The sequence below is a fragment of the Pangasianodon hypophthalmus genome, chromosome 27, assembly GCF_027358585.1.
Source record: "Pangasianodon hypophthalmus isolate fPanHyp1 chromosome 27, fPanHyp1.pri, whole genome shotgun sequence".
Lineage (NCBI taxonomy): Eukaryota > Metazoa > Chordata > Actinopteri > Siluriformes > Pangasiidae > Pangasianodon > Pangasianodon hypophthalmus.
Genome location: NC_069736.1, coordinates 7,453,337 through 7,480,093, shown reverse-complemented (window position 1 = coordinate 7,480,093; position 26,757 = coordinate 7,453,337). Strand labels below are relative to the sequence as shown.

The following is a 26,757-nucleotide window of genomic DNA, read 5'->3' as shown; positions in this document are numbered from 1 at the left end:
ATATATATATATATATATTGCAAAAATATATAAGTGAACAGATACTTTAGAGACATACTATGTTCAATTAACTCTTAGTGTTCATTTGTGTGCAGTTGGAAGGATAAACACTGTAGGTGTTAATTCAGCACGGTGTAATCACCTCATTTATGTATTAACCCTGTGGAAACATGATTATTTGAGTGGTTCATAAAGTGGGGTCTGTGATGCATAGCAAGGTGTTCTGCAGTTTTATTAATTAGTGAATCACAATGGTGTTGATCATGCTAATAACTGCAGTTATTAAATTAAATAAGGGAAAACGCTGATGCGAATTATTTCTTGGCTTCTGTGGGTAGAAAGTTCAGGAATCAGAAGCTCTCATGGCTTCACTAGCTAAATAAAAATAAAGCTGCTTATCTGACTAATGTGTTTAATATTTGCTGAGTTATACTTTTCAAATTAATCTTTGCTAGGATCACACAGAGGTCTGTTAGAGTTAAATCATAACTTTGGCCACTAGAGGGTGGTATAAATAAATCTTTTCACAACTGCGACAAACTGGGCTCCATTACAGAAAACAACATTTAATAATGTAGGTTTACATTCACCAAACTCAGGAGTTTACAGTTTCAGATTAGAAATCAAGATCAGTTAATCCTCTAACTTTAACCTGTAAATGGCAGGTGTACAAGAGTAATCCTGGAGAATGTGTGTTTAAACAGCGTCAGAAAGTTTTGAACGTTTTAATTGCTGGTAAAAATAAACCACTGCTGTAAAACAGGTAAACCAGGGTAAGATTAAACTAATCTGAAAGATAGCTGGCTAACCCATAATTCCTGCTTCTTGACAAGACCCTTATTACTGTGCAATAAACACCATTTTAACTGTATTTCAAATTAAGTGAAAAGGAATTCACTTCAATCCACAATCTTGTGTCAGATTAAGTCAGAATTAAATCAGATTTTTTAATGATTGTATTTTTTCCAATGACGTGTCGTTTGCGAACGAGTCGACTCTTTGAGCCGGATCTTGTAGGTGAACCGACTCGCATTTCTCAAGTGCCGTTTCTTATTTATATTTTCTAAAATCTTATTTATGTATCTATGTTTTTTTGTTTTTTTTTTTTTTTAGAAATGTGCACAAGACAACTAGATCCTGTGACACTCAGTGAAACTTCATCTGCATTTACGGATCGCGAACGAGTCGACTCTTTGAGCCGGTTCTTGTAGGTGAACCGATTTTTTTAAGTGCCTTTTTTCATTTTGTTATTAATTATTATATATATTTCATAATTTTATTTATTTATTTATTATTTTAGAAATTGGGACCAGACAAATAGATCCTGTGACACTCGCTGAAAATCCATCTGCATTTACGGATGCAGCTGTAGTCATTATTAATGAATGCAGTATTAAAACCGTAACCGCTGATGAATTGGCTAGCTAATGCAAATATGTAGCAACGTTCTATTTTCCTGCCGTGTATAATGCTATTTTGATTATCACAACGAGATTTACGACTGATAGTCGAAGACCAACAACTTTTGCTGGTTTTGGTGGAAACAAACTTGGCAGACTTGAAAGAGTCGGCTCGAAATGCTGAGCTGAGCCGAGCGCACTGTCTCTCTGAACAGAGCCTGGTATTCTCCTTATCGCTGTCATACTCGCGCTATCATAATCGAGACACCACGCGCCACGCTCGTTTGTTTACAACGTAAGTCGCGCGCGTACGTCGTTACGTCAACAACACCTCGGAGGACGTCTTGGCGTAATGACGTCACGTCCCCCACTCCGCAGCAGTCAAAAGAGAGTTGAGCGATGATGGCTGCTTAGAGTGGCTTCCGAGAGCAACCTTTTGCGTTTTGTTTTTGTTTGATTTTTTTGGCTATATCGTCAAAAGTACTGGACAGAGTGGATCCTAACTGAACAGGACAGGTCTCAGGTGAGTGCAAATGAGCAGGCTGTTTGTGTGTAAGGCCTCTTCGGCCTGTTTGTCGGGGTTCCGCCCTCCTCTGAACCACAACAAAAATACGAGGCTGCGTCTAAAGCCGCATACTATCGCACTAAATCTAAACACTATCTCAATGTGCAGGTTTTTCAGACGTACTGCTTAGTATGCTAGTATGCGTGTTTCGAGACTGCGCTAACCGTGACAGCCGGCGGATATCGCTAACTAAAAAAGCTAAATCCAGTGTTTTGATTATTTAAAGAAGTGAACGGCTAGCTTAGCTGCAGGGATAAAATAACTTTTAAACAGAAATAAAGGGAATGTCATCTCTGTGCACTTTGGTCAGATATCCTCCAGCGGCGGTGCTGTAGCGTTAGGCAGCTAGCAGGGCAGTCCACAAGCCGCTTGCCAAGGACACACAGTGCCAAACAAACCCGGCTGCCTTTTCCTTTTATCATCTGAGCCACATTTTACAGGACGCTACTAATTTATCTGTAGTTGCAGCTTCTGCCCCTGGGCGTGGCAGCAGGGGTGCACAGAGGGGCATGTTGCCACGCTCTGAAACGCTGGTGCCATCCCTTAAAGGAAAACTCCACCCTGAAACACATTACACATGATTATACTGAAACATGTCTGATGTGTTTAGTGATTCTGCTGCTAATTTGTTGGTTACTGATGTATTATCTTTATTTCTGAGAAGTCAGTGGGTATGTGCCACTCATACATCACAGGGGGGGCATTGCTAAGCAGTTACAATGGTGTTTAATTAATAAGAGATACAAATTTCAAACCTAAGGGATAAGAGTAAGAGTTTACAAGTACAGCTCCTAAAAATAAAAGCACAAGAGCTTCCTCTCTCTCTCTCTCTCTCTCTCTCTCTCTCTCATTTTCCAGTAATGTTCAATATCATGTTAATGACAAATCAAATGCTCTACTGACAGTAAACGTCAGACCCAAATCCCAGAATGCATTGCAAGTATATGATGCGGTTGTGCTGAGTTCACCAGAGGCTCAGCTAGTCAGTGATCTATGAGATGATAAGCACGATGACGTTCATGGTGGTATTGGCATCAGAGTTGAAGCTTTGGAAGCTGACCTGTTTGAGCAGAGTGAAAGAGCTGGATAGATTAAAAGAATAAAGTGCCGCTGCATCGGTCTCTTTAGGTAGAGATGAAGAAAGCTTACTGGCAGCACAATCAGCAGGTAGTCGCATGGCATTGTAGGTAATATAGGAAACTTTATATATAGAAAAAGGTTGAAACTTTTTCACCTAAGTGAAAAAGACTAGCATGGCAATGAAAGAAGTTTAAACTAAAGATGTCAGTTCTTTGTTAGAATTTCATTACGAACTAAATGTTGGACTCATGCTAATTGTTAAGATTAATACGCAAATCCTTGAGGTGGATTTTTCCTTAATATATGACCTGAAATCTCATCTCTGAGAGGCTCAGTACTGCTGCTCAAGTCATGAAAACTGAATCATATCTACCCCAAAAAAAATAATATATCTTCTGCCACTCCCCCCTATTGCCAGGCCATGTCTAAATACCTGAACACAGCCCTGTTTCTGCCTGCAACATTAGAACATTTTCTTACAGTTATCTGTCGTTACATGCCATTCTTTTGATTCCTTACTGTTTGTAAATGACAGGGTTGTGGCTATTATTAAGGTCACTTTTTTGCAAATGTGGACGTGACTGTATTTCAGACTCTGGCTTTTCAACCATATGTTCAATCCTAGCTCACAAAACACCCTGTTTTCGTTGACAAGATGAGACAAGAATAACTATGTACAATAATTACCAAAAAGCAGCTATTCAAACCTGCTCGAAAGCATTGTGTATCTGTATCTCACCATATCACATGTTATTAAAGGTCCCCTAAGAAATGTTTGTTCAATCCAGTTCAATTTCATTTGTATAGCACTTTTAACAGACATTTTCACAAAGCACACACTAATCCGGATGTAGATTTAGATCTCTAATATGCATGTCAGAGGCGACAATAGCAAGGTAAAACTCCCTGAGATGACATGAAGAAGAAACCTTCAGAAGAACAAGATTCAAAAAGAGGAACCATCCTCTTCTATGTGTCACCGGAAAATGAGATTAGAAAACGTTATTCTTCTTTAACTGTATACTTTAAAGTCAAATAGTACTGAGTGTGTTGAAGTATGAGCATCGTAGTCATTATGATTACAGCAGCAGCTCTGTAGGTGCAAATCTACAGGATCCAGGTGAGATTATCCACTTAAGCAAGGGTAAGATTTGGGCATAAACTGCTTTAGGGAATCATGTGGGATCATCCACAGTGGCAGAAAATGAGTCACAAGTGCTGAAGTAGAGTATCGGGGTGAATCAGGAGAGAAGAACCACAGCAGCAGGAGTGTGTCAGGATCTGGAACCGGCATCTTATCTGGCAGCAGGAGTACACGTACAACACGTATGTCTGAAAACAGAGAGAGAGAGACAGACAGACAGACAGACAACAGATTATTAGATTGCTCTGATCATACAGTGGTTCAAAAGAATATACTTTGTATTCCAAGTGCAAGCCAGGACTAGCTATGACAGCATGACTTATATCAATCTTATATTTGATAAGACTTAGAAGACTTATATAGCAATCCGGATATATAAAAGTGATTATTTTTACTGTCTTTACATTTTTCACATGATATGAAGAGGCAAATTGCTGTTTAGCTTTGAATGAGGGGGTTTATTTCACCTAGGGCGGGTCTTTTTGCCACGATGGCCTCCAGAGTTAGATCATGTGACCACAAGGACAAATCTAGGGTGCCAGAGAAGATGATTTGTTTGCTCGCTTGCTGTTATTGTAGCCTTACCGTACATTCACACTAGCAAGCGATAAAGCGACGGCTCTCCAGTCCATTCATTTTCTGTATACGTGCATGACACAGAGCTGTGATTGCAGCTACAGCACTAAGCGACAGAGTGATAATGCACCAAGTGAAATCTGAATTGAGATTTTCTCAGTCCTATGCAAAAAAAATATGTGTAAAGCAACAAATGCAAACGATTGGCTTGAATAATTGCTCAGACCAATCCTGTGGCATGTGTGGTCCGAGGTTTTTAAAATTCCCCACTCTGCAGTGAGTCCCCATGTACTGTTTGATGCCGAAAAATGTAAAAAAAAAAAAAACCTTGTAACTGTGTATATGTCTTATCTTATATTATTTGTTTTATACAACCTCTCATTAAATGTGTATAGAGACATTTGGAAGGAAGTAGCACAGATAATTGGTGCCTGTGGTGAGTGTATGTAGCTAGTACAGTTTGCTTGCTTTGCTAATCTGCCAGTGACTCTAGTGCAAAGCCTAACATGTAACATATAATCCGACAACCAATTTTCACACTGATTATTTGTTATTTAATATGTGTTTAACTAGTTAGATTTAGAAGCTGAATATGGCCAGTACCATTTCTCTTCAGAACTCTGAAGAGTGAATGTAGGTTTAGCCATTTTTCCTAAATGGCTCCCAGAACAATTAATTAAACAAATTTCTTATTTTTTAAAAAAAATAATTGTATATGTGATTTGTTTGTCAAATTGCATGTTGTTTTTGGCAGCACAGAGAATAAACTGTCACTGATGGTTAATTATCATCCAGGCCAGACTTTTATCACACTTCAGCATTAATGTGAGAGTCATATGATCCTGTTGGTTAAGGCCCTCCTCTGTATTACAAGCACTCCCACACCAAAACGACTGCCTCTCGGGACGCCGTTTTATAAATCAACAATCTGTGATCTGTGTAGCTGTAGTTGCGGCAGCCATTTTTTTCTGGAGGGGAATATTACACGGTGAGGCTTGCTTTTTAAGTCCTTTCACAGCACATCTCTTTTGTGTGATTGTAATACCAGTGTATTGCTTTATGACAGTAGATGCTTTTGTATTTATTTATTTTTTTATCCAAACATGCACCCTGCACTGAGTGTCCTTTATTTTTGTGTAACACATTGAATTAGACTTGCTGTGTTAATCTACTGATGAGTTGAGAATGGAGCTTTCTTAGTGGAAGTCTGGGTTCAAAGGTCAAACACCGACCATGGGTCAGTGTTTTAGTCATCGTGGTTCGGTCAGAGAGAGCTCTGCAGGAAATCATGCTCATGTGTCGTGCGTTTGTGTCATGCACTATCGGTGCTAATCAATGCCAGTCTGAATGCTTGGATCAGCAGTGGTCACTGCAAAGGCTTCTCTGATTGGCTGTTCAGTGCACAAGAAGATAAATGGAAAAAACAAAGCAAGCAAAGAACACTTAACAAGGCAACTTCTGCTTTATATAGTTCTTTTTTTTTATAGTGAAATAGCTGAAGGGAATGTTTTATTTTTGAGCAGAGCATTTAAACTGATTCAAAGTGAGATGAAAATGACAGTTATACCATATATGCTACACCACTGTAAACAATAGACAGGCTTCTATTTCAGTATTTTTAAGTACAGTCGTAAGTAATCTGGGATCATCTACGGGTGCTTCTGAGTTTTTTCATTTCACTTCCTTATTTCCTTTCCTCTTTTCTGAGAGGAGAAGTGTAATTGCTATGTTTTATGAGATGGGAGGAAACCAGAGAACCCAGAGGAAACCCACATGGACACAAGCAGAATATGCGAAACTCCACACAGTCAGTAATGCAAATTCAGGATCGAACTGGGACCCTGTACTCGCTGCAGCACCATTTTACTCTGTACAAAATTTTAATGACTTCTCATAGACCCATTTTGTTGGTGCAAATTCAGGCACATCCAAAGTTTTTATTTGTGCTATTGGTTCTTATTTAATTAATATGAATAATTTTGTATTAGTACTTCTTATTATCGTTTTTTTTTTTTGTATTTTTTTGTTTTCATGAAAGGTGGAGCATTTAAACTTGTGTAGTGTGCTAAAGTAAAAAAGTTACTTCCTACTTCCTCGCTCCTTAATTGTTCTGAATGCATTTAAAGATGGTGGATTACAATCGATTTCTAGGTGATGGGCTGAAATATGCCTTCTTATTTTTGATGGAGGTGGAGAATTTATTCCGTAGGCTTACGTCACACATTACAACAAAAATGACTTCTGCAAACGAAACACTTGGTGTCTTGGCTGTAGATGCCTCCTCTCTCCTTGATTACTCTGAACACATTTTAATTATTGGAACCTCCTTAAAGATGGTGGACTACGATCAATTTCTGTGTCGCGGGCCGCACGAGGTAGGATTGTGGAATCACGGAGACATCATTCTTAGTTTTGGGAATCTCCCTTAGGCTTCTGGCTTTCTTGTTGGGACAACTCATCACAGAACACATGATGTGATTATCAGTCATCGTGGATGGCGCTAGTTTGGTGTATCATGGCACTAAGACTGTGACAGGATCAGTGGTTTGGGAATGTTGATCAGGTTCTCCGCAATCCAGTGTGTTCAGATTTCTGCAGCTCCACAAGTGGGAATGGTTGTGTTTCCCTGGCCGTGTGTGTATCCAAGGTCTACTACACGTGCGTGTCTGATATTGACATTATCTCCTCTGGGACTCACCGGGTATCTCGCATCAGATCAGATAACCCGCAGCCCAGCAGGTCTGCTCCGGGGTCAGTCGTTTCCCACTGCAGCGCTTACAGCAAAACACTTGGGTTTAGTCTCTCCTAGTTTTCAGGCAGAGACAAGATACATAATGTATGAAGTGATTCTTGAGTGAACACACCACATGGGTGAGAATCGTCTTCAGCCTCAGTAGCTTGGTCATATTTTTTTCAGTCTGCTTGGTATAGTTAGATTCTGTGCCAGAATGTGGCTATGTATAAAGAGCTTGAGGCTGCCTTTCATTTGTATGGAGACAGATGAAGCAAATTGGAGCATGGGAACACTGACTTGATACTTTGGAAGGTCTGTCTCAAAGATGCAGTGTTCTGAACAAAGGTCTAATATGCACAAATCATAAAAACATGTGTGCTGTCCAGTCCCATGTTTTAGTAGCCCGGAAACTGACTCGGCTAAAAAGTGGTAGCTAACGTAGCGTAATATCATATGGTGAGCTAGTGCATTAATACAGACTAAGCGAAACGGACGAGTGTATGATTATTATACTCTTCTGACAAAGTTTGGGCCTTCAACAAAAAGTCAGCAAGTCATTGGCAAAATGTTTGACTATGAGATTTATTGTTTTGTCCTCACATCTCAGGTTAAAGATATTATTTGAGACTGCTCTTGATTTTGCTCAGGTTCATCAGTATTTCCACATACGCCATTTGACATTAGTGTTGACAGCGTGATATGTCCTCTTATCAAATAACTTGCATTTTCCTTTCCTTTTTATCCACTCAAAATATTCAACAGTATTTTTTTTCAACAGAATAATTTAAACAAATTTTAGCCTTCAGCTAATAAGGATGTGAGTCTTTCTCATAAATCATTCCTTATCACATCCCAGCGTGATCATGGAAATAGTATGCTGATCCACCAGCAGTGTAGTTTCTCTTCACATGGATTTTTATAAACTACAAATAAAGAATAGTGCTACTGGGTTTAGTGATTACCACCTCAACCTCTTGCTAACTGAACTGGAGTTAAAACAAACAAAATAACAGAAAATACGGAAATGGAAATGCATGTTTTAAAGAATATAAACCGTACCCTCTTTCTGTCAACTAACAACCATTTCATTACTATTTTATTTAATCTTTTTTTTTTTTTAATCTTTTAAAAAAGAAGAAGATAGTGAAGAATAACACATCATGGACCATACCTGCTGGGATGGTATTATACAGTCTGAAAAGTGTTACTGCTTATACCACATGATTTGCCTACTATTACAATTTTTAATTTATAAAAATAAAAATTTTAGTTTACATTTAATGTTGTGAAACATCCCTAAGACAAGTTAGTTTCTCATATCACTTACGTTATAGCCACGAAGAACAGCCGTTCCTTCACCAGTATGTTCTTTTATTTCTTGTGAAGTTCATGAGACAAAAGACGCAGCTTGTCAGTTTCCAGAGAAGCCAGAAAGCATAAACTCCTCTGTCCTGTGCTGGGAAACTCTACACACCACCCTGACTGTTACAAAGTGCTGACACCTGAGACTTCTTTCATAAATGTTACATAAACGCCTCTTAACAAAAAGCTTCACCGCAACAACAATTATGTTTTTTTTATTTTATTTTTTAAATTTTTTGTTAAACAACACGTTTCTTTTAAAATCTTTATATTTGGGCATAGATTGCATGGAGTGTCCACCATACAAGTCCCTGTGTATGAGTTATATAATGTATAAGAATGAACCTATTAATATAAATCTACCATTCCTGTTACAGCTGAAACTATTGTCGAGCCATGCTGTTATATAAAACTAATCCACAGCTCCGACCAGTCAGCTTTGAGAATTCGGCCATGCTGTACTATAAGGATAATTATTCTATGAACCTAAGTGCAGAATGTATAAAGCCTGGTTAGCTTTTCATATACTGTGTAATGACCACATATGAAGTTCCTGCTCTGCCATGTCTAGACTGTACATCTTTCTCTAGTGATGATTGCTTTCAATGTATCCTAGTGCTAACAAATCTTCACGAGGTTGAGATCCAGGAGAGAGACTTGGGACTCTCTGGAGAGGAACCCCTCCCTCGAACCCCTCCTCCCTCATAGGGGCCATGGTGAGTGTGTACTCTGTACAGGCTCCTTATACTGAATCAAGGTGATGTATTAATGAGAATGGATCTTAATGAAAAGAGTACTTATCTTGTGTGTGTGTGTGTGTGTGTGTGTTTGTGTGTGTGTGTGTTTCAGGGTGAAGAGGAGCAGCCTAGTCCGGAAGCTGGGAGTCCAGATGTGGAAAAGGAGCATCTGCAGGCAAGATAACTCCTGCAAAGGAATATATACAGACACACACAAACATATGTTCTTCTTTCTGTTTTAATCGTTGGATGTGGTTGTGTGATGGGGGTGTGTAGGTCCCGTTCCCGGTGTTGCACGGTGAGTGTGTGGAGTATGTGGAAAAGACAGAGGAGGTTGTCATCGCCTTGTCTAGCTACCGCCTTCACATCAAGTTCAAAGACAACATTGTAAACGTGAGTCTCTTTCAAAAGCCTTTGTTCTGTTCATGTCTGTGGTTTTTGTTCCAGCGCACTGCACTGTGACGGTCATGTGTGGGAAAGACAGAGCACATTTTTGTACATTTGAAAGGCTCAAGGCAGAGGGTGCAAAAACACCATTCATCAGACAGATATGTCTCTATAAATGCCTGAAGTAATACAAATTCCCTTCATTGAATCACAGTGCATTAGTCTGTCATGTTGAAATGTATGTGACCTTTACACCGACTTCCTCTTCTAGCTCACATTCTTCTCTTATCTCTCTCCATCCTTCTCATGCTCTCTCAGGTTCCTCTGCAGCTGATAGAGTGTGTGGAGTGTCGAGATTTGACTCAGCTTCACCTCACCTGTAAGGACTGCAAGATTATCAGGTGTGTATTAGGGATGTGCCTTCAGCCTAGTTTTAATATTCATAACAACATTTCATTAGCCTGGCTCCTCTTAATTCCATTAAACACCAGACTGTGTTAATGCTTTTCAATATGCTCTCATTTTAATCAGAGTGGTCTTTTTCCACCAGAAAGCGTATTTTTGTACTTGAGTTGTACCATGTGTAGCTACAAATTTTATAAAATAGATTATCCCTGCTGTATTTCATAATGTATGCCCATGGTCTAAACAGCACGTGGGCTGTGTTTCAGGCTGTAGCCTAGTACTGCTCTGGCATTTGTAAAAATCCAAACTTCGTTCGATCCGTAACCAAGTGTATGGGTGAAAAAAGGCATCTTTAATATGGTGTAGTCAAGGGTAGTTTTTGTGGCAGTTTTCAAAATGATCAAATGTAAAAAACTTTAAATAGGGTGACTTTACATATTATTAGCTGAGAATAGCAAGTATTAAAACTAAATATTATTAAGCTAAAATTTTATTCATGTATATTATAACACTCAGGTCATGCTGTATAATGGAAACTGAGCATTAAATGTAATAAATGAATAATTAAATGAATGAAAAAGTATATCATTTTGCGTTGTATTTGGGTTATTTATGCAGAAACTCTCAGAATTTGAAAAGGTTCACAAACTTGCAAGCACTACCATAGCATTAGAGTCTGCGGTAAGAAGTTTGACCAGAAATTCAATGCTCATATGCAGAGACAATCGATCATATACTCACTGCTTCTTGGATCAGCTGACATCTATTTTACACATAGAATGTAGTGTTTGTTTACAGAGCATTTCAAATTTAATGTATGTTTCTGATTTTTTGGACTTTGGGATCTTACATGGTGGTTAATGTGCAGTGATGTCTCTAAAGGTTTGGTATGTGGTGTATAGAATTAACCTCTGTGTTGTTCTGTCTGTCCTCAGGTGTGAGTTCAGCTCGTCAGAGCAGACTCAGGATTGGCTGCGCCGGCTCACTGCAGCTCTGCGCCCTCCCACTCGCCTGGACGAGCTCTTCGCCTTCGCCTTCCACACCTGCAGTGCCAGCGTACCAGCTGAGCAAGACCTGCATAATGAGATTTGCCACACTGGTACAGGTTACACAATACCTCAGCTCACATACGCTTACATAATTATACAGATTTGCAGGACTTTAGACTGATTTCTCTCACTTTTGGTTGTTGGAAGGAAATCCTGCTAGGGAATTACTGCACTATTGAAAGAGTCCAGACTGGATTTAAAGCACTAATCTGGGGAGTTGGCCCTTGTTGGTTCGTTAAGGGTATATTTATTTATTTATTTTTTTGTGATGTCATCCAGGAGAACACGTGAGGAACCGATTTAAGTACGAAGTGTGCAGGATGGGCTTCAGCACCCACAGTGCCTGGAGAATCTCTGACATTAACAACAATTACAGGTGACTCCTTATCTGGGACACTTTCTCATTCTATTTCAGTGGAGAGGTTCGTATAAGAGGAAAAATTATTGATTCTTACTTGAAAGACTGCATCATTGTACAAAATGTCATAATCTGACTACAAAGGCTTATGCATGAAATGCTTTTTAAAATTAATTACAGTGTCAAACATTCTTATGGCAAAATAAACAGCTTTAAAACTGGGACTGTAATAACAACAAAGGAGTTTCAAATGCATTCAAATACATTCAAATGTCAGTGAGCCTCTAATGTTACACTGGCACATACAGCGCAAACTTTAGCTTTAGCTATTCACATTAACCACAGAAGGTAACAACTGTGTCACTTTGATGAGAAATCCCAAGGAGGTGATCATTATTTTATAAAAAAAAGTTGACATTTAGGAAGATACTGCATTTCTGTGGGTAAAGACAAACCACTATTTTCCTGTGTTCATGCAGGCATAATTCACACACGCAAAACTTAAATGACTTTCTATTCAGTATATATGCTCACTACAAAGGATACAACATGATGGCATTATAGATCTTCTGTAGTGCACTACAAACCCTCTATTTCTTGGGATTCAGCCACAGAAAAAATGGTCTGCAATAAGAGCCTGTTGATAATTGTTGACTACTCACTTTGACACAAAGCTTCATTTAACCAAAAGGTTTAAGAAGCTTGTTTGAAATGAATTATGATAGGCAAGTAAAAGCAAAATGTGGTGTGTTAAACATTCAAATGCATTTTTTTTATTTGAATATGTAAATATCGTGAACACCTGAAAAGTATTTGAACAATGACATCATATCGAAGCCCTAACAAAAACACAATAAGCCAAAACAAATAATATTTTAAAAGTTTTAAAAGCACTGATGAATACTGAGGGAAAAAAAATCATGACGGGGCTACAGAAGGCAAAAATCGAGATGCATAAAGAATGGATGTATAATCTCGTAACATCTTCAAATGAAATTAAATGGAATCGTGAGGTGTCTAGAGATTTCCACCACTAATGGAGAGATTATAAATTATATTTTATATACATAGAATATATATTGACCAAGGGAAATTTCTTGTACATGTTGTATTATGTGAATGAAAATATTATGTATATGTCTTGAATGTGTTTCTCTGTTCAGACTCTGTGCCAGTTACCCCGAGAAGGTTCTGGTGCCGAGCTGGGTCACAGACACAGAGCTAGAGAACGTGGCGGCATTCCGATCCTGGAAGAGAATTCCAGCTGTTGTTTACAGGTGTGTGTTGCTCATTTGAAACCTTTTTTTGATCATAGCGCAGATGACTTCAGCACCTGTATTTTATACTGAATTTCATTTTGCCCTAGACATGAGAGCACGGGCGCTGTGATTGGTCGGTGTGGGCAGCCTGAGGTGAGCTGGTGGGGCTGGCGGAATGCAGATGATGAGAACTTGGTGCAGTCCATCGCTAAGGCCTGTGGCATGGACCCTGCAGCTGTTAAACATCAGAGCAACGGCTCCTGTGTCCACAGCAGCTCAGGTGAGTGTTGGAGCTGCTTTCTTATCACTAATTTAATCAGATTTACAGAATGATGTTTGGTTGATGTTGAACTCTGGCTGACTTTCTCTTGTATATATTAGATCCTGACATAACTAATGGCAATGAGGAAGTGGAGCCAAATAGCCCGCCTCCTCAAAAGCTACTGATACTGGATGCCAGATCATACGCTGCCGCTGTGGCCAATCGGGCCAAAGGAGGTGGCTGTGAATGCCCAGGTACACACGCCTACTTGTGTTTTGGGTACTTCTATTACTATACTATATCAGAGACTATATGAGACAATTCACTGGCTGACATATAAATGGGGTAAAGTGTAACTCAGCATGGCGAGTGGTTTGCGTAAGTCCTGCCCCTTAATAAAAAAGAGCAAATTGCCAGCATAAGCTGGACGAAAGCCAGTTTATTAACGTATGTGCAGATACAGGGCACTACTGTCTCTGTGACAGTTCCTTACATTGTCAAAACATGTCAATTTGATGAAAACATTACAGAGGAAATATGGTTTAATGCTAATTATTCTTGAAAACAGAGCAGACTGTGAGCTCCTTATTCAGCACTCTGGCTAATACATTTACTAAACTTCAGGGGAGCTACCTACCAAGTCAAGCTGCAGGGCAAATCCTAAATGGCTTCTTATCATAGTCTTGCCAACTTTCATGCATTTTGCATTGCAGCTCCTTATTTTAACACTGGAGTACATTGGTACAAGTTATTACTCGTATTATACTTGTATTATATTATAAAAATATGCCAGAAGAGCTGTCTTTTTTCCCCCCTAGTAAAATAAAAGCTGAACCAATCAACGGCGTGTTTTGAACTCCCTAATATTAACTGACACCACCTGGAAGCCCCGCCCCTTTGCCCTTATCTCACATTAATAATATTTTGTATATCTTGACATAATTTTCCTGCACTGAACAGCACTCTTACCTTCTGTCAATGTAAATGGAGAATGTTTTGAGTTCATTAATGTGAAATGTGAATGTACAATGTGTAATGTGAAATACAATCTATCAGTGTGATTTAGCTAACATTAGAGAAGCATATAGTTAACATCACTGTAATGCAAAAGCATACTGTGTTTTTGTTTCACTGCTAACTATGTTTTACTCCCTCGCAGTGGGACTACACATTATTCCTCTTCGGGGTTGAAATGGTCTGCTGTTGGCCATGTATTGCACTACACATAATATAAAAGCCACCATGATTTGCCCTATGTAGTGCACATTTGTAGGAAACCATTTGGGATTTGGCTTAACATGCGGCCTGGCGAACACCATTACCATAGAAACAGTCGTCAACAACGTTGGTGTCGTCAGTGTTGTTATGGGAATACACGTGTAGTAGCTGGAGCAACCTAAAATGACCTTTTTGGTGTTAATGAAGCCGAAGATCATGGATTATTTATGTCATATTTATCGGATTTAGCATTGATTTCAAATCCTTGTTTACTATGAGAATAATTCTACTCTGATCTGTTTTGTGCAGAGTACTATCCAAACTGTGAGGTGATGTTCATGGGCATGGCCAACATCCACTCCATCAGGAGGAGCTTCCAGTGCCTACGGGCTCTCTGTGCACAAGTGCCCGACCCTGCCAAGTGAGTGTACTGCCTTTACATTTCCACAACCTTAAATCAAAATGACAAGAGATTGAATACACTGTTGGGCTGTGAGAACATATGAATACTATTTGATATTTTTGTAATATTTGCAGATTCAAAAGCAAGAAATAAACCTATGAACACTTTTATTCACACACAGAAGTCAATGCTTAAAATTCGAATGCGGTTGAATACTAATTATTTGACGTTATTAAAATTCAAAAGCAAATCTTCTAAAAAAATTTTAGGCTTTTATAAGGATGGAAAGAATATGGTACAACCACGACTCTTCCTAATGAAGGCCATCCAACAGAAGTCAGTGATCAGACTGGGTAAAGAGTTCATTATTCAGAGAAGCAGCCAGGTGTAGATTCATGACATTAAAAACCAATTTCATTTCCAGGTTTTAACACTACAGAATGTGGAAACGTTCAGTTGGGTGAATATTTATGCAATTTAGTGTATGTGTAATTCTTTCTTTTGTTTCTTTCTTACCACTCTGTCTCTCTCAGTTGGCTGTCTGCTTTAGAAGGCACTAAATGGCTGCAGCATCTGTCTCTGCTGCTGAAGGCGTCTCTGTTAGTAGTGAATGCTGTGGATCGAGACAGCAGGCCCGTCCTGGTGCACTGTTCTGATGGCTGGGACCGCACTCCGCAGATAGTGGCTCTGTCCAAACTGCTGCTTGACCCCTACTACAGAACCATAGAGGTGAGGAGACATGCGCACACACACGTACACACACACGTACACACACACACACACAGTTAGACATAAATCCTAACACGGATCCTACACACTTCGCGTGTTTTCTTACGTTCATTTGCTCTTTTTAATCATGTAATTAATAAGAAGCATATCTGTCATCCAGCTACAACACACTAGACCATTTAAATGAACACTTCTAACCTTGCAGAGAGGTAACATATCAAAATAAGCCTTTAAGAGCCTTTGGAGGTGTGGAAGAATTCCTGGCATGTTTTTCATGCATGGTGTGCTGTAACATACTTTCATGTCTCTTCTTGCCCAGCTCTATAGTAGGGAAATTTGTTTTTAGTGGCTAAACAGTTTCACTTGAGTACCTCATTAATCCACCAAACATTATATATGTAGTTTAATTAATTGCTTATGTTTTAATGACCAAGAAACTACCTGGGAGCATCTCTACATCTGAAAATGCCAGGCAGTAAATGAATATATAAAATGCAAATTCCCTCATGTCCTTCCAGCTTGACCTGCTGGTCAACTGTCACTGGTAGACATGATTGGAATTTCTGTATCTGAGTCTCAATCATTCATCTAAGAGGAGTTGCCCATTTAAAAATTGTGTTTTTGATCATACTGGTTTGACCTCATACCAGTTATCACCTGTCTGATAAGGTTTCTTTGACTACACAATATTGAAGAGGAGTACCAAAAACTCCTTAAATATTTTTCTACCTTCTAGACTTAGTCATTGAGTTTGCTTACTAATGAATACTGTTTTTTTTTTTCTTGAATCTCTGCAGGGTTTCCAGGTTTTGGTGGAAACTGAGTGGCTGGATTTCGGTCATAAGTTTGCAGACCGCTGTGGACATGGGGAAAACGCTGAGGACGTGAACGAGCGCTGTCCTGTCTTCCTGCAGTGGCTGGACTGCGTGCACCAGCTGCAGAGACAGTTTCCCTGCTCTTTTCAGTTCAACGAGGCCTTTCTGGTACCAGACGCCATCTACTGTTCCAACTATACACTGCGCCAGGCACCTCATATAGGAGCAATTTATTGACTGAACTTAGGCAAAATTATGAACGCTTCATTGTAATTTATATAGGTGAACATTAACAGATGTACATGACAATCAAATGAAGCATTTCTTCAAATAGATTTTCTTTCCAAAGATACTGGAAGTAGCGGTTGTTACTTGGCACTAACTGTTGGTGTGTGTTCTGCAGGTGAAGCTGGTGCAGCACACCTACTCGTGTCTGTTCGGGACATTCCTGTGCAACAGCGGGAAAGAGCGAGAGGAGCGAGGCGTACTAGAGAACACCTGCTCTGTCTGGTCTCTGCTTCAGCCAGCTAACAGAGCCTTCCACAACATCCTATACTCGCCACACTCCGAGACGGTACTGCGTCTCTTCTGCATTTATACTTGGGATTGGGATTGTAGAGAGTAGGCGTATACACAATGCTTTAAGACTGTTTTGTTTTCTGGGTTGCGTGTCATATGAACAATACCATAATCTCTGTGATCAAAAATAGTTTGAAACCTGTTAAATCCTGTTCTTGAATGACTGTAAAGAGTTCATTTATTTCATGTAGTCATTAAGTCATATTTCCACAGATTACAGCTATATAACCTAGCCCTGTGTCTACTACATCCCCATGTTTATGCTTTGTGCTGAAAAACCAGTTACCCAGGTGGTGAAGTGAACTTCCCCTGGCTGTTGTCAGTGCAAACTTCTTCACTAAAAACTTAAATGAGCATTGCACCTACACAGCTTATAAAAAAGCTTATAAGGTTTTAATTTGCTGTATTAATTCCCCTGTAACATTAACTGTAACAATATTCTTAGACCATGGCACGTATGTACTGTCATGAGGATCTATTTTTCCACAAATTTCAATGCACTATTATAAGTCACTCTGTATGAGTGTTTGCTAAATGTAATACATGTAAATTTAAAGCCACAAAATCAATCAAAGATTTTAAAGTCAGCAGTTGCGCAACTTGTTTTGTACTCCTCCTCGACATCAGGATCCGTTTGGTTCCCATATTAGACATTGTTCATTTCCTCCAAATCACCTTATTGCCAAATGCCCTCTCAAAGAGTGGGAGCTGAGGCTTGCTTTCTCCTCATCTTCTCAAGCTGCTGCTCATGCAACATTATAGGTGGAGAGTGCTAAGTGCTTTAAAACTGGTGCATGAATAACTTTTGAACTGACTCCTGGCCAGGGCTGGCTGTAGCATCACAAGTAATTAAACTGGTATCTCATCAATAAGGCACAATCTAAGAATTGATCTTTTATGGAGATGCAGTAAATTGATCTGCTGTCATACTGCTGACCGTATTGGATATGTTGACTAGTTCCTTTGGTGTATTTAGAAATTCTACAGTGCTATTGAGCCTATGGTGGCTGTTTGAAAAAGCAAAAGGAGTGTGGTGTCCCTCTAACCCATCAATATTTTGTCTGTTTGGTCCGTGTCTTTTCAGGTGCTTCACCCGGTGTGCCACGTGAGGAACTTAATGCTGTGGAGTGCAGTCTACCTGCCTAACTCTGCCCCCTCCTTGCTTTGTGAGGAGTCATGTGCTTCTTATTCCACTGCTTCAGCCTCACCCGAGGACACACCTCCTGGCAGGTAAATGCACCAGTAGCTCAGTAAACCTCTCCACTGTCATTCTGTGGTTTTTCCAAGATCTAATACACCAGATTCTACTCAAGGTGTGCTTTTGCAGGATCTGCATGGTTTTGTGCTTTCTCCATTATTACAGTCCTGAATCCACTCATCATATATATTGCCCTTCGTGCGTAGAGAATGGTCTAAGCAGGATAAACACAAAATACCTAGTAAAGGGCTAGAGATCCACTGCAGCTCATGTTAGAATTGTTGTTATGCATCTGTTTTTACCATTTTTGTAGGTTGCTACTCTGGCATTTGGAATCAATCACTATACTAAAGGTCAATTAACCCCAGATGCGTTTGGAGACACACATCAAATGCAGCAGATGTGCACTCTTTTAAACTAGCGTTTCAATCCACGAGAGGTCCATAAGGCACATGTAAAACACAAGCCTGAGCACCCTACTGTGTTTTTTTTTTTTTTTTTCCCTCCTCCTTCTGTCCCTTTTTGCTTGCGCCTGTAATTGAAGCAAGCATTGTTGTTGTTTATTATGCCCCGCTCTCTTTTATTACATTCAATGCAACCTATTTCCATCGCTGTTTTACTGACACTGACATTAGTTTCATTAGAAAATTCGTCGTGCGAGTGGTTTAGACGGAACATGTGTGATGTGGATTGGACGGAAAGCCACTGTGCGGTGTCCACCCAGTGCTAACGTGATGTTGCTGTTCTAGGGAATATTGCTATTGCCAGTTCCAGTATTTTGGAACTTAACAATAAATGCTAATTAAATGCTAATTTATTTTATCACAAATGTTAACCAAGTTAGATGGCTAGGTCGCTGAATGTGCAGTGTTCCGGGTACCATGTTGTGACTGGTTCAATACGTTGAGCCTCCAAATCAATAATGCTTCAAATCAAGTTTATAGATCAACTTTTTTTTGCATATCTGAGAGATAACTGTTCTATAAATGAACTCAACAAATCAGTTTCCTTCCTACAGACTGCCAAAGACACGTTCCTATGACCACCTGCTGACGGCTTGTGAGGGAACAAATCTATTGGCTTCGAACCGTCGCTGCAGTGATCCCAACCTCAACGAGACGTGGCAGGAGCACCTTCGATCAGAGGCGCGAACAGCAGAAACACAACCTGAGGAGAACCTTGAGCAAGCAGCCTGTTGTAATACACATCATCCTGAAATGACTGGATTGGACGAGAGGCTTCCAAATGAGGGATTACTCAACAGGGTGGAGCATGCGGACTCTAAAATAGAAAATGGGATTATTTTAGCAAACCAGGGTGGGGATTCCTCCCCAGTTGTTAGCACACCCTCTCTAGCTGAGCTGTCCAACGATGTGCCTGAACAGAATGGTGAGGATTCAGTGTTTGATGAAATGATAAAACATTCCGCTGGGGAATCCGTCACCTCAGTCGGCTCTACGTCACCTCATCCTGGACATGTCACTAACGGGCAGGAAAGTTTATCTGCTAAAGAGCCTCTTTGTTTAGCTAATAACCTGAAATCTCACCCTGCTTCTCCACAAGAAGACTGTACAGAACCATTAAACACACCCAGCCCACTCCATTCACCTTCACAGCCTCTGTCTCCGAAGCCGAATATCAACAGCTCTGTGTGTAACAGTGAAGATCATCGCATTAACGGCTCCGTTTCACAAAAATCCCTGAGCCGCCAGACATCCACAGCAAGTGCCGGGTCTCTACAGCTGGGCTGTCCTGGGCGAGTGCCGGCTCAGGGTGCTCACCTGGGCGAGGACGGGCTCAGCATGCACAGGGATGCTGTACAGGTGCGGCTCAGGCAGATGGAGGCGGGCCATCAGCTGCAGGTGGAGACTCTGAAAAGGCAGGTGCAGGCGCTGTGGAACAAGCTGCACGTCAGTGGAGAGCTGGTGAGAAATGGAGCACAGACACACACACAGACTCTATAGTCTCTATAACACCTTCCTTAAAACCTTAAAGATATAATCCGGCGTTTTTCATGACTGTCATATCTGTAACGTGTGTGTGATGACCACAGACAAGAATTATCACCTTTTCCTGTGTTTTTACTTTTACTTTCAGTTCACTTGTAATAGAAGTGGGCACTTGTTGAGATCTTTTAATAAACATTTATGTGAATTACATATTTTCATGAAATCTTCAGTCAAAGCTACTTTTAAATTAAGCTTTGAATCTGTATAATGCATCCTGTCAGGGACGGAACTACTTTTTCAGAGGGAGCAGTTTGAGGTTATGTTTGGGTCAGATTGTGCTTGCAAAGTAACTGGAATTTCCTTTCCTTCTACTATAACTGTTATTAAATGGGATAGAAGGAATAAAACACTCTGGGACATCCTGGGGAAATAATCAACAATAGGGTGGTGTGATGTGGCCTGACGTGAAGCAGAGTTAATGTTACCACCCCTGATTATTTTCTAATAACAGCCCATGCCGAAGTGTTTTATTCCTCTTATACGACCTAAATTTGGCAATGATTACAATTTTTAATTTATTAAAGAATGACATGCTTTTAACTAGAGATGGCACAACACCACTTTTTCTTTTCCAATACCAATACTGAAACCTTGAGCATCATCCAATACTGATACTCATAAACTTTAAATAAACTCTTTCATGCAAAAATAATCACTTGCATTGTAAATATAATAAATACACTCACTTTATTAGGAACACCTGTACGCCTGCACATTCATGCAGTTATCTAATCAGCCAATCATGTGGCAGCAGCACAATGCAGAACATTGTGAATGAACAAAAGAACAAAAACATCAGAACAAAAAGTGTGATCTCTGTGACTTTAACCGTGGCATGGACGTTGATACCAGAAGGGCTGGTTTGAGTATTTTAGAACCTGCTGTGCTCCTTGTTGCGAAGAACAAAAAACATTGAGTGAGTGACAGTTTTGTGGGTGGAAATGCCTTCTTGATAAGAGAGGTCAGAGGAAAATGAGTAAAAGAGTTGCCAGGAAGGATATAGAAGCTCAAATAAAAACTCTTTACAACCATGGTGAGCAGAAAAGCATCTCAGCATGCACAAAACATCGAATCTTGTGGTGGATGGGCTGCAACAGCAGAAGACCACATCAGGTTCCACTCCTGTTAGCCAAGAACAGGAGTCTGAGGCATCCTGGGAACAGACCTAGCCAAACTGGACAGTGGAAAATCACCAGGTCTTTTTCTATTCTTTGACCTGTGATTTGAGTTACAGCTGGAACTATTGTCAGAGCTGCTGGTATAGAAAACTAATCAGACTCAAGACTTCAACAGCGCTGTGGTACAGAACTCCATAATAACACTGATATCTGCCTCATGCTGAGACAGATTGTTGTATTGTTCGAGTGTAGTTTTGTTTATTTTTAAACATTTACTGAGTTTAACCGCTGCCATTAGACTTGCATCACACTTGAGTAAACAGGTTTCCTGTTCTTTTCTGAGTACAGGAAAACATGTTGAAAATCTCGCATGTGGTAATCACACATGCACAACAGATTGAGGATGGAGATGTGACAAACACTGGAGTATTCCTATTAAAACAGTACATACACACAGTTCTGGGGCAAAACTACAGACATTTATGTGATCTGAACTTTTGATTCGGTTTATGCTTGATTGATACAGTAAGAAATGTCAGTAATAAGGACATGAAGAGAGATATAAACTCCTTTTTTGTCCAGACTCCTGTGCCAGACGGGGAGAATAACGTGGAGGCTGTGCATCTCTCTCGTTGCGGCACCGAGCTCTTCTCCGAGAGCAGCTGGGAAAACGAGGAGCAGCATGACAAACAGGTAAGAGAGCGAGGGATCAGTGAGAGGAGGAGTGTGATTAGAGTTAGATAGTGGACTATAGGCAGGTCTCCATCCAAGGGATTTTATGTGAAAGATGTTTTATTGCGTAACATGTTTGCTGATGTAGTTGATAGAGACTGCAGTGTCAGTTTTACAGACATCAAAAAAGCATTTCTGATGTCTGTAATTTTTGATGTGAAAGCATTTTTGATGTGAAATATCATGTGGGGAAATCTTTTCTGACAGGAAAAACACTGATGACAGATTTATTTAGTGCCCTGTAGCATGACTGATCATATTCCACTACAACACACCAATAAAACAAACCTTGCTGCCCTCCTCCCTAAAAGTCGTTCTCTCAAATAACTTGACTCTACTGGGAAGAAATCCTGCCCTGCTAATATTAAGTATTAATATTGCTAAGAATTATGTTATTGTTAAAACCTAATATCTGTAGGCTGAACTTTTCCAGGGCAGAAATCTGGTGTAGCAAGTAGAGCTGGAGTTTCACAGCTCGAGAGTGCCCAGGTACTGTCTATGCGGAGTGTTGTATGTTCTCCCTGTTTCCACATGGGTTTCTTCCAAAAACCTGACCGTAGGTGGATTGGCAACTCTAAATTGCCCCTAGACATGAATGAGTGTGTGAATGGTGCCCTGCATTGAACTAGCTTTGCCGTATTCCCATGATTGGCTCCAGACCCACCCTGAACAGGATAAAGCGGTTCCAGCTTTTTTCAGTTTGGACTATAGTATGGAACAGTGTCGGAATCAAACATTCCACTTTAAATAAGGTCTAAGTGAAATCCATAAGACTCAAATAACGTGATTTAGCTCAGTAATGGTAACACGTTATGTTCAGAATATGCTTTCAAGTAGACACTTCAGTCAGAATCAGGAGTTTGTGCAGCTGGACTGAGGAGGAGAGTAGAACTGTTTGTATTTTAAAAAAAAAAAAAAAAAAAAAGTGACTATTTTTGAAGAGAAATTACAGCACATTAATGGGGCAGTTCTTTGTAATAAAAAAGTGTTATAACCACATCGTTGTTGAACTGACAATAGCTCCAGCTGTAAGGTAACTCAGATTTATATTAATGCCCTCATTCAAATAAGTTATTGTTTCTGTAGTAACAACTTGCACATGTGGATAATGCTCCACATTATCTAAGCCTAATAGTAAACAGATTTTTAAAAAGTGTTATTTAAAAAAAACAATTACACACATTTTATATATATATATATATATATATATATATATATATATATATATATATATATATATATATATATATATATATATATATATATGAGCAAAATCTGCAGTATACACACATCTTTACATAAAACATTTTAATGCAAAATATCGATTTGATCCAAACAAATGGCTGGCAGACATCAAACACTTAGACATTAATTTCATTGTTTACATGAACTATTTACAGTGAAGAAACACAGTATGTGGTGTGTGTAGTAAAGAGCTCATGATGGGGTGCTTTCTGCGTTTCTAGGTCCCTCGGTGGTATCCCGATCACCTTCCAACACACTGCTACAGATGTGAGAGCAAGTTCTGGCTAGCTGCTAGAAAACAGCAGTGCAGGTGACGATGGTGTCTGATCTCACTTGAATACATGTTCTTTGTTTGTCTGTTACATGTGGTACACCTCAAAGCACACTCCTGTTTGCTAATCCTGGCCATGCTAAAGAAAATGTGTTTTTCAAACTAATCTCTATCCACCACTTGTCTAGAGTATGTGTGATTACCACAGGCATAAAATTGAACGTTTCCCTGTAGTGAGAAAAAAATAAATAAAAAAAAAAACGAACTCGCTTATAATGAAAGTTGTTGGGCTCAATCAATAAATATTTAAAAAGTGATGAGAATTCAAAACTAAAAACATTACACTCAACCATGAGAGTTCAACGACTGCCCTTACTTTTTTTTTTCCCCCCAAGAAACGTGTCATTTCTTGTCTATGGTAAACACACACATGCTGCAGTTGATGTGGACAGTTGATTATGTTTTTCTTTAAGCATTCACCTTGAGTGTAGAGTAGTCTCGGATGAACAAAGGTGGGTTCTTCAGATAGTTAAGACCTTCTGCTGTCCTCTCAGTCTCTCTCTCTTTCTTTGTGACTTTTCATCCTGTCCTCTGTCTCCTCCCTTTCTCTCCCTACAGTGCCAGAGAACCTGTTGAGGAAGCCTGGTGAGATTCCTCTTCCCCTCTTTTATTCCACGCATGCACTGTATTTTTCCATCTGTCTGTCCCTCTCTCTCCTTTTCATTCCTACACCACAGCAGAACTTTATGTATGTATCTGTATTCCACATGCAGTCTTTTTACTGGTCATGTTTATTGTCCTCATCCACCAGTGATAACAGAGGTGCCAACATTGGCAACAAGAAAATACTAGCAGGTAGAGGAAAAAGACTTACATCGGGGTACAAGATGGCTAATTTCTTTTTTCAGATGTGCACCAAGCAACAGTTTAAAAAAACAAAACAAAACAAAAAACAGCAAGGCAGATGTCTTGTGTGCTGTGATCGCTACTTAATAATAAGCAACTCTTCCATTTTTGTTTATTTTATTATTATTATTATTTTTTGCAGTAAAAAAGACACACCTTCGTTTTCTATTGGCCCACAAGCCAATCTTCCATTTCAGATGTGGTCCACAAGAGATTTTATTTCAGATCAGAACCTTTATTGGACCTGTCATGGCCGTATGTTTGACACTCCTGACCTTGAAGTTGGTACAAAGTGAAAGGAACTGCTACCAGAAGCAGACAGGTCCTTTCCACTTCAGAGAATCTGCTTTTCAGCAGGGTGAATTTATTTCACGTTTGTCTGACTGCTGCTTTATCTGAAAAAGCAGAAAAGAGTAGTTTTGATGACTTATGTATCACCATAGCAAGGTGTCAAAACCATAAACTGTAGATGTTGGCACCACTGTGACTGCTTAGGGGGAAAAAAAAAAACCTTTCTTTAAATGACTGCATACTTAACATTAGAAAACTAAGAAGGTTCTGTTGAAATCTAAAACTCTACTATCCACCAATAAGCTGCTGATTTTATTTTGACTGAGTTTAACAGACTAATGTACTGCCCCCTTACTGTCGCCCCTTTAGGAATTGCGGGAATGTGTTCTGCGCCAGTTGCTGTGACCACAAGGCTACGAGTCAGCAGTTGTATGAACCTAACCGTGTGTGCCAGGCCTGTTACGGGCACCTCCGCCCATCGGCTGTGCCCCCTGTGCTGCCTCCTGCTGACCTGGAGCTGGAGAAGCCCATTACAGCCAGTTCCAACTAAACAGAACACCCTTTACATGCTGATCACCGACTCTGTTGTCCTGTAGGAATCTTAACCAAATCAGCTTCATGTGAGAAGATTAGATTAGTATAACTTCCAACACCGAGCAGAACGGAGGTTTAAATCCTAAAACTAAGGCATCAAATAATTAACATAATTTATTATTAATGTTAGAAGTGGTCGTCTCTCGCCATGTGGATTCTAGATTAATGTTAATCTGCTCAAACACAGGCCTTTATATATGCAGTGCTACATCATATAAAGCCATGTGGAACTCTAGAGAACGACTATCTGTGCTCATGTGAATAGCAAATGTGTGTATATAATGCCTTGTACAGTCAAAGAAGAGCACGGTGTATATGCTGAAATTAAAATCTTTCAATCTGAGTAATGAAGCACTTTTGAAGCATTTCTGGACTTTTTTGCTGGACTGTTGGATAAACTGAGTACACAGCAAGCCTAAGAGACAAACAGATCACACTTCTGGCTCGCTGATTAATGTGTCAAACATTGTCACGTTTATTCGCTGCCGATAGAAAACAAGATGTGTGTGTGTGTGTACTGGTAAAAAGCTATAACTTCCTCCTCTCTCTTTCTTCCTGTACTGCTGCTGCTTTTGGAGTCACTGAAGCTCTGAAACATATAAGTGAATAAAATAAAAGCACAAAACACTGCCAAGTCAAACATTACAGGCTCTAACTGTGTTTTAATCAGGCTTGAAAAGAAGCAAGTCTGTTTTAATTTAGAAATGTGCCATGAAAGAGTAATCATGTTCACTGGAACTTGAAAACATACAATCAGATTGCATGCAAACTGGATTCCTAGTTTGCACTATTAAAAAAAATAAATAAATAATGAAAAAAACCCACCATCATATAGTGCATAAGTATTCACCCCCCAGAACATGGACTTAATTGGGCTTGTGTCATGAATCTACATACAACAGCCCATAATATAAATGTGGAGGGGGCTCAATATAGTTTGCAAACTTATTTACCAAAAAAAAAAAAAAAAAAAAAAATGTAATTAATAGGTGTAACTGTATAAGTATTGACCCCCCACTGAATTAGTTCTGGTGCAACCGGTTTCCATCAGAAGTCACATAAGTACTTCAGTGGAGTTGACTTGTGTGCAATTTAACTGTTGTGAAAGTTTGTAGAAAAGGAAGTTCACTGAAAGGGAAAGGATGGTTACTTTCGCTTTGTGACAGCTTTATCGAGGTGAAGTTTGCACTGCAAAATCATAAGCCTTGGTCTTGTGAGCCAGTAGAAACCAAGTGGGCATGACTAGTTTCTTTGTTTGGTTAAAAAAAAAAAAAGGGAAGCGCTTCTAATTATTGACTTTTGCCTTGCTGTTTTCTTATTTTTCCTTAAAA

At 39.6% G+C, this 26,757-nt stretch overlaps 1 protein-coding gene across 5 annotated transcripts; it reads left to right on the top strand.

Moving 5' to 3' along the window:
* Positions 1 to 1,746: 1,746 nt before the first annotated feature.
* On the top strand, positions 1,747 to 26,056 carry LOC113531276 (myotubularin-related protein 3). 5 transcript variants are annotated; one of them, XM_053230224.1, is made up of 20 exons: positions 1,747 to 1,923; positions 9,478 to 9,577; positions 9,711 to 9,773; positions 9,875 to 9,991; positions 10,304 to 10,386; positions 11,326 to 11,495; positions 11,719 to 11,815; positions 12,961 to 13,074; positions 13,164 to 13,336; positions 13,438 to 13,572; positions 14,846 to 14,957; positions 15,473 to 15,668; positions 16,466 to 16,651; positions 16,887 to 17,057; positions 18,147 to 18,292; positions 19,279 to 20,185; positions 21,970 to 22,080; positions 23,586 to 23,674; positions 24,254 to 24,280; positions 25,202 to 26,056. In XM_053230224.1, the coding sequence occupies exons 2-20, from the start codon at positions 9,575 to 9,577 to the stop codon at positions 25,380 to 25,382; spliced, it is 3,081 nt and encodes a 1,026-aa protein (XP_053086199.1). In that variant the 5' UTR covers positions 1,747 to 1,923; positions 9,478 to 9,574; the 3' UTR covers positions 25,383 to 26,056. The 5 variants fall into 5 exon arrangements, with proteins under 5 accessions (XP_053086199.1, XP_053086201.1, XP_053086202.1 ...); XM_053230226.1 differs by having other exon boundaries at positions 1,748 to 1,923; positions 11,326 to 11,489; XM_053230225.1 differs by lacking the exon at positions 1,747 to 1,923 and adding an exon at positions 4,248 to 5,753.
* The last annotated feature ends 701 nt before the right edge of the window (positions 26,057 to 26,757 follow it).

What these genes read in the sequence shown, in the direction of transcription:
- LOC113531276 (XM_053230224.1), top strand. An exon ending in CCTACTACAGAACCATAGAG is followed by an intron (nt 15,669 to 16,465) that starts GTGAGGAGACAT and finishes GAATCTCTGCAG; the next exon opens with GGTTTCCAGGTTTTGGTGGA. An exon ending in ACTCGCCACACTCCGAGACG is followed by an intron (nt 17,058 to 18,146) that starts GTACTGCGTCTC and finishes GTGTCTTTTCAG; the next exon opens with GTGCTTCACCCGGTGTGCCA.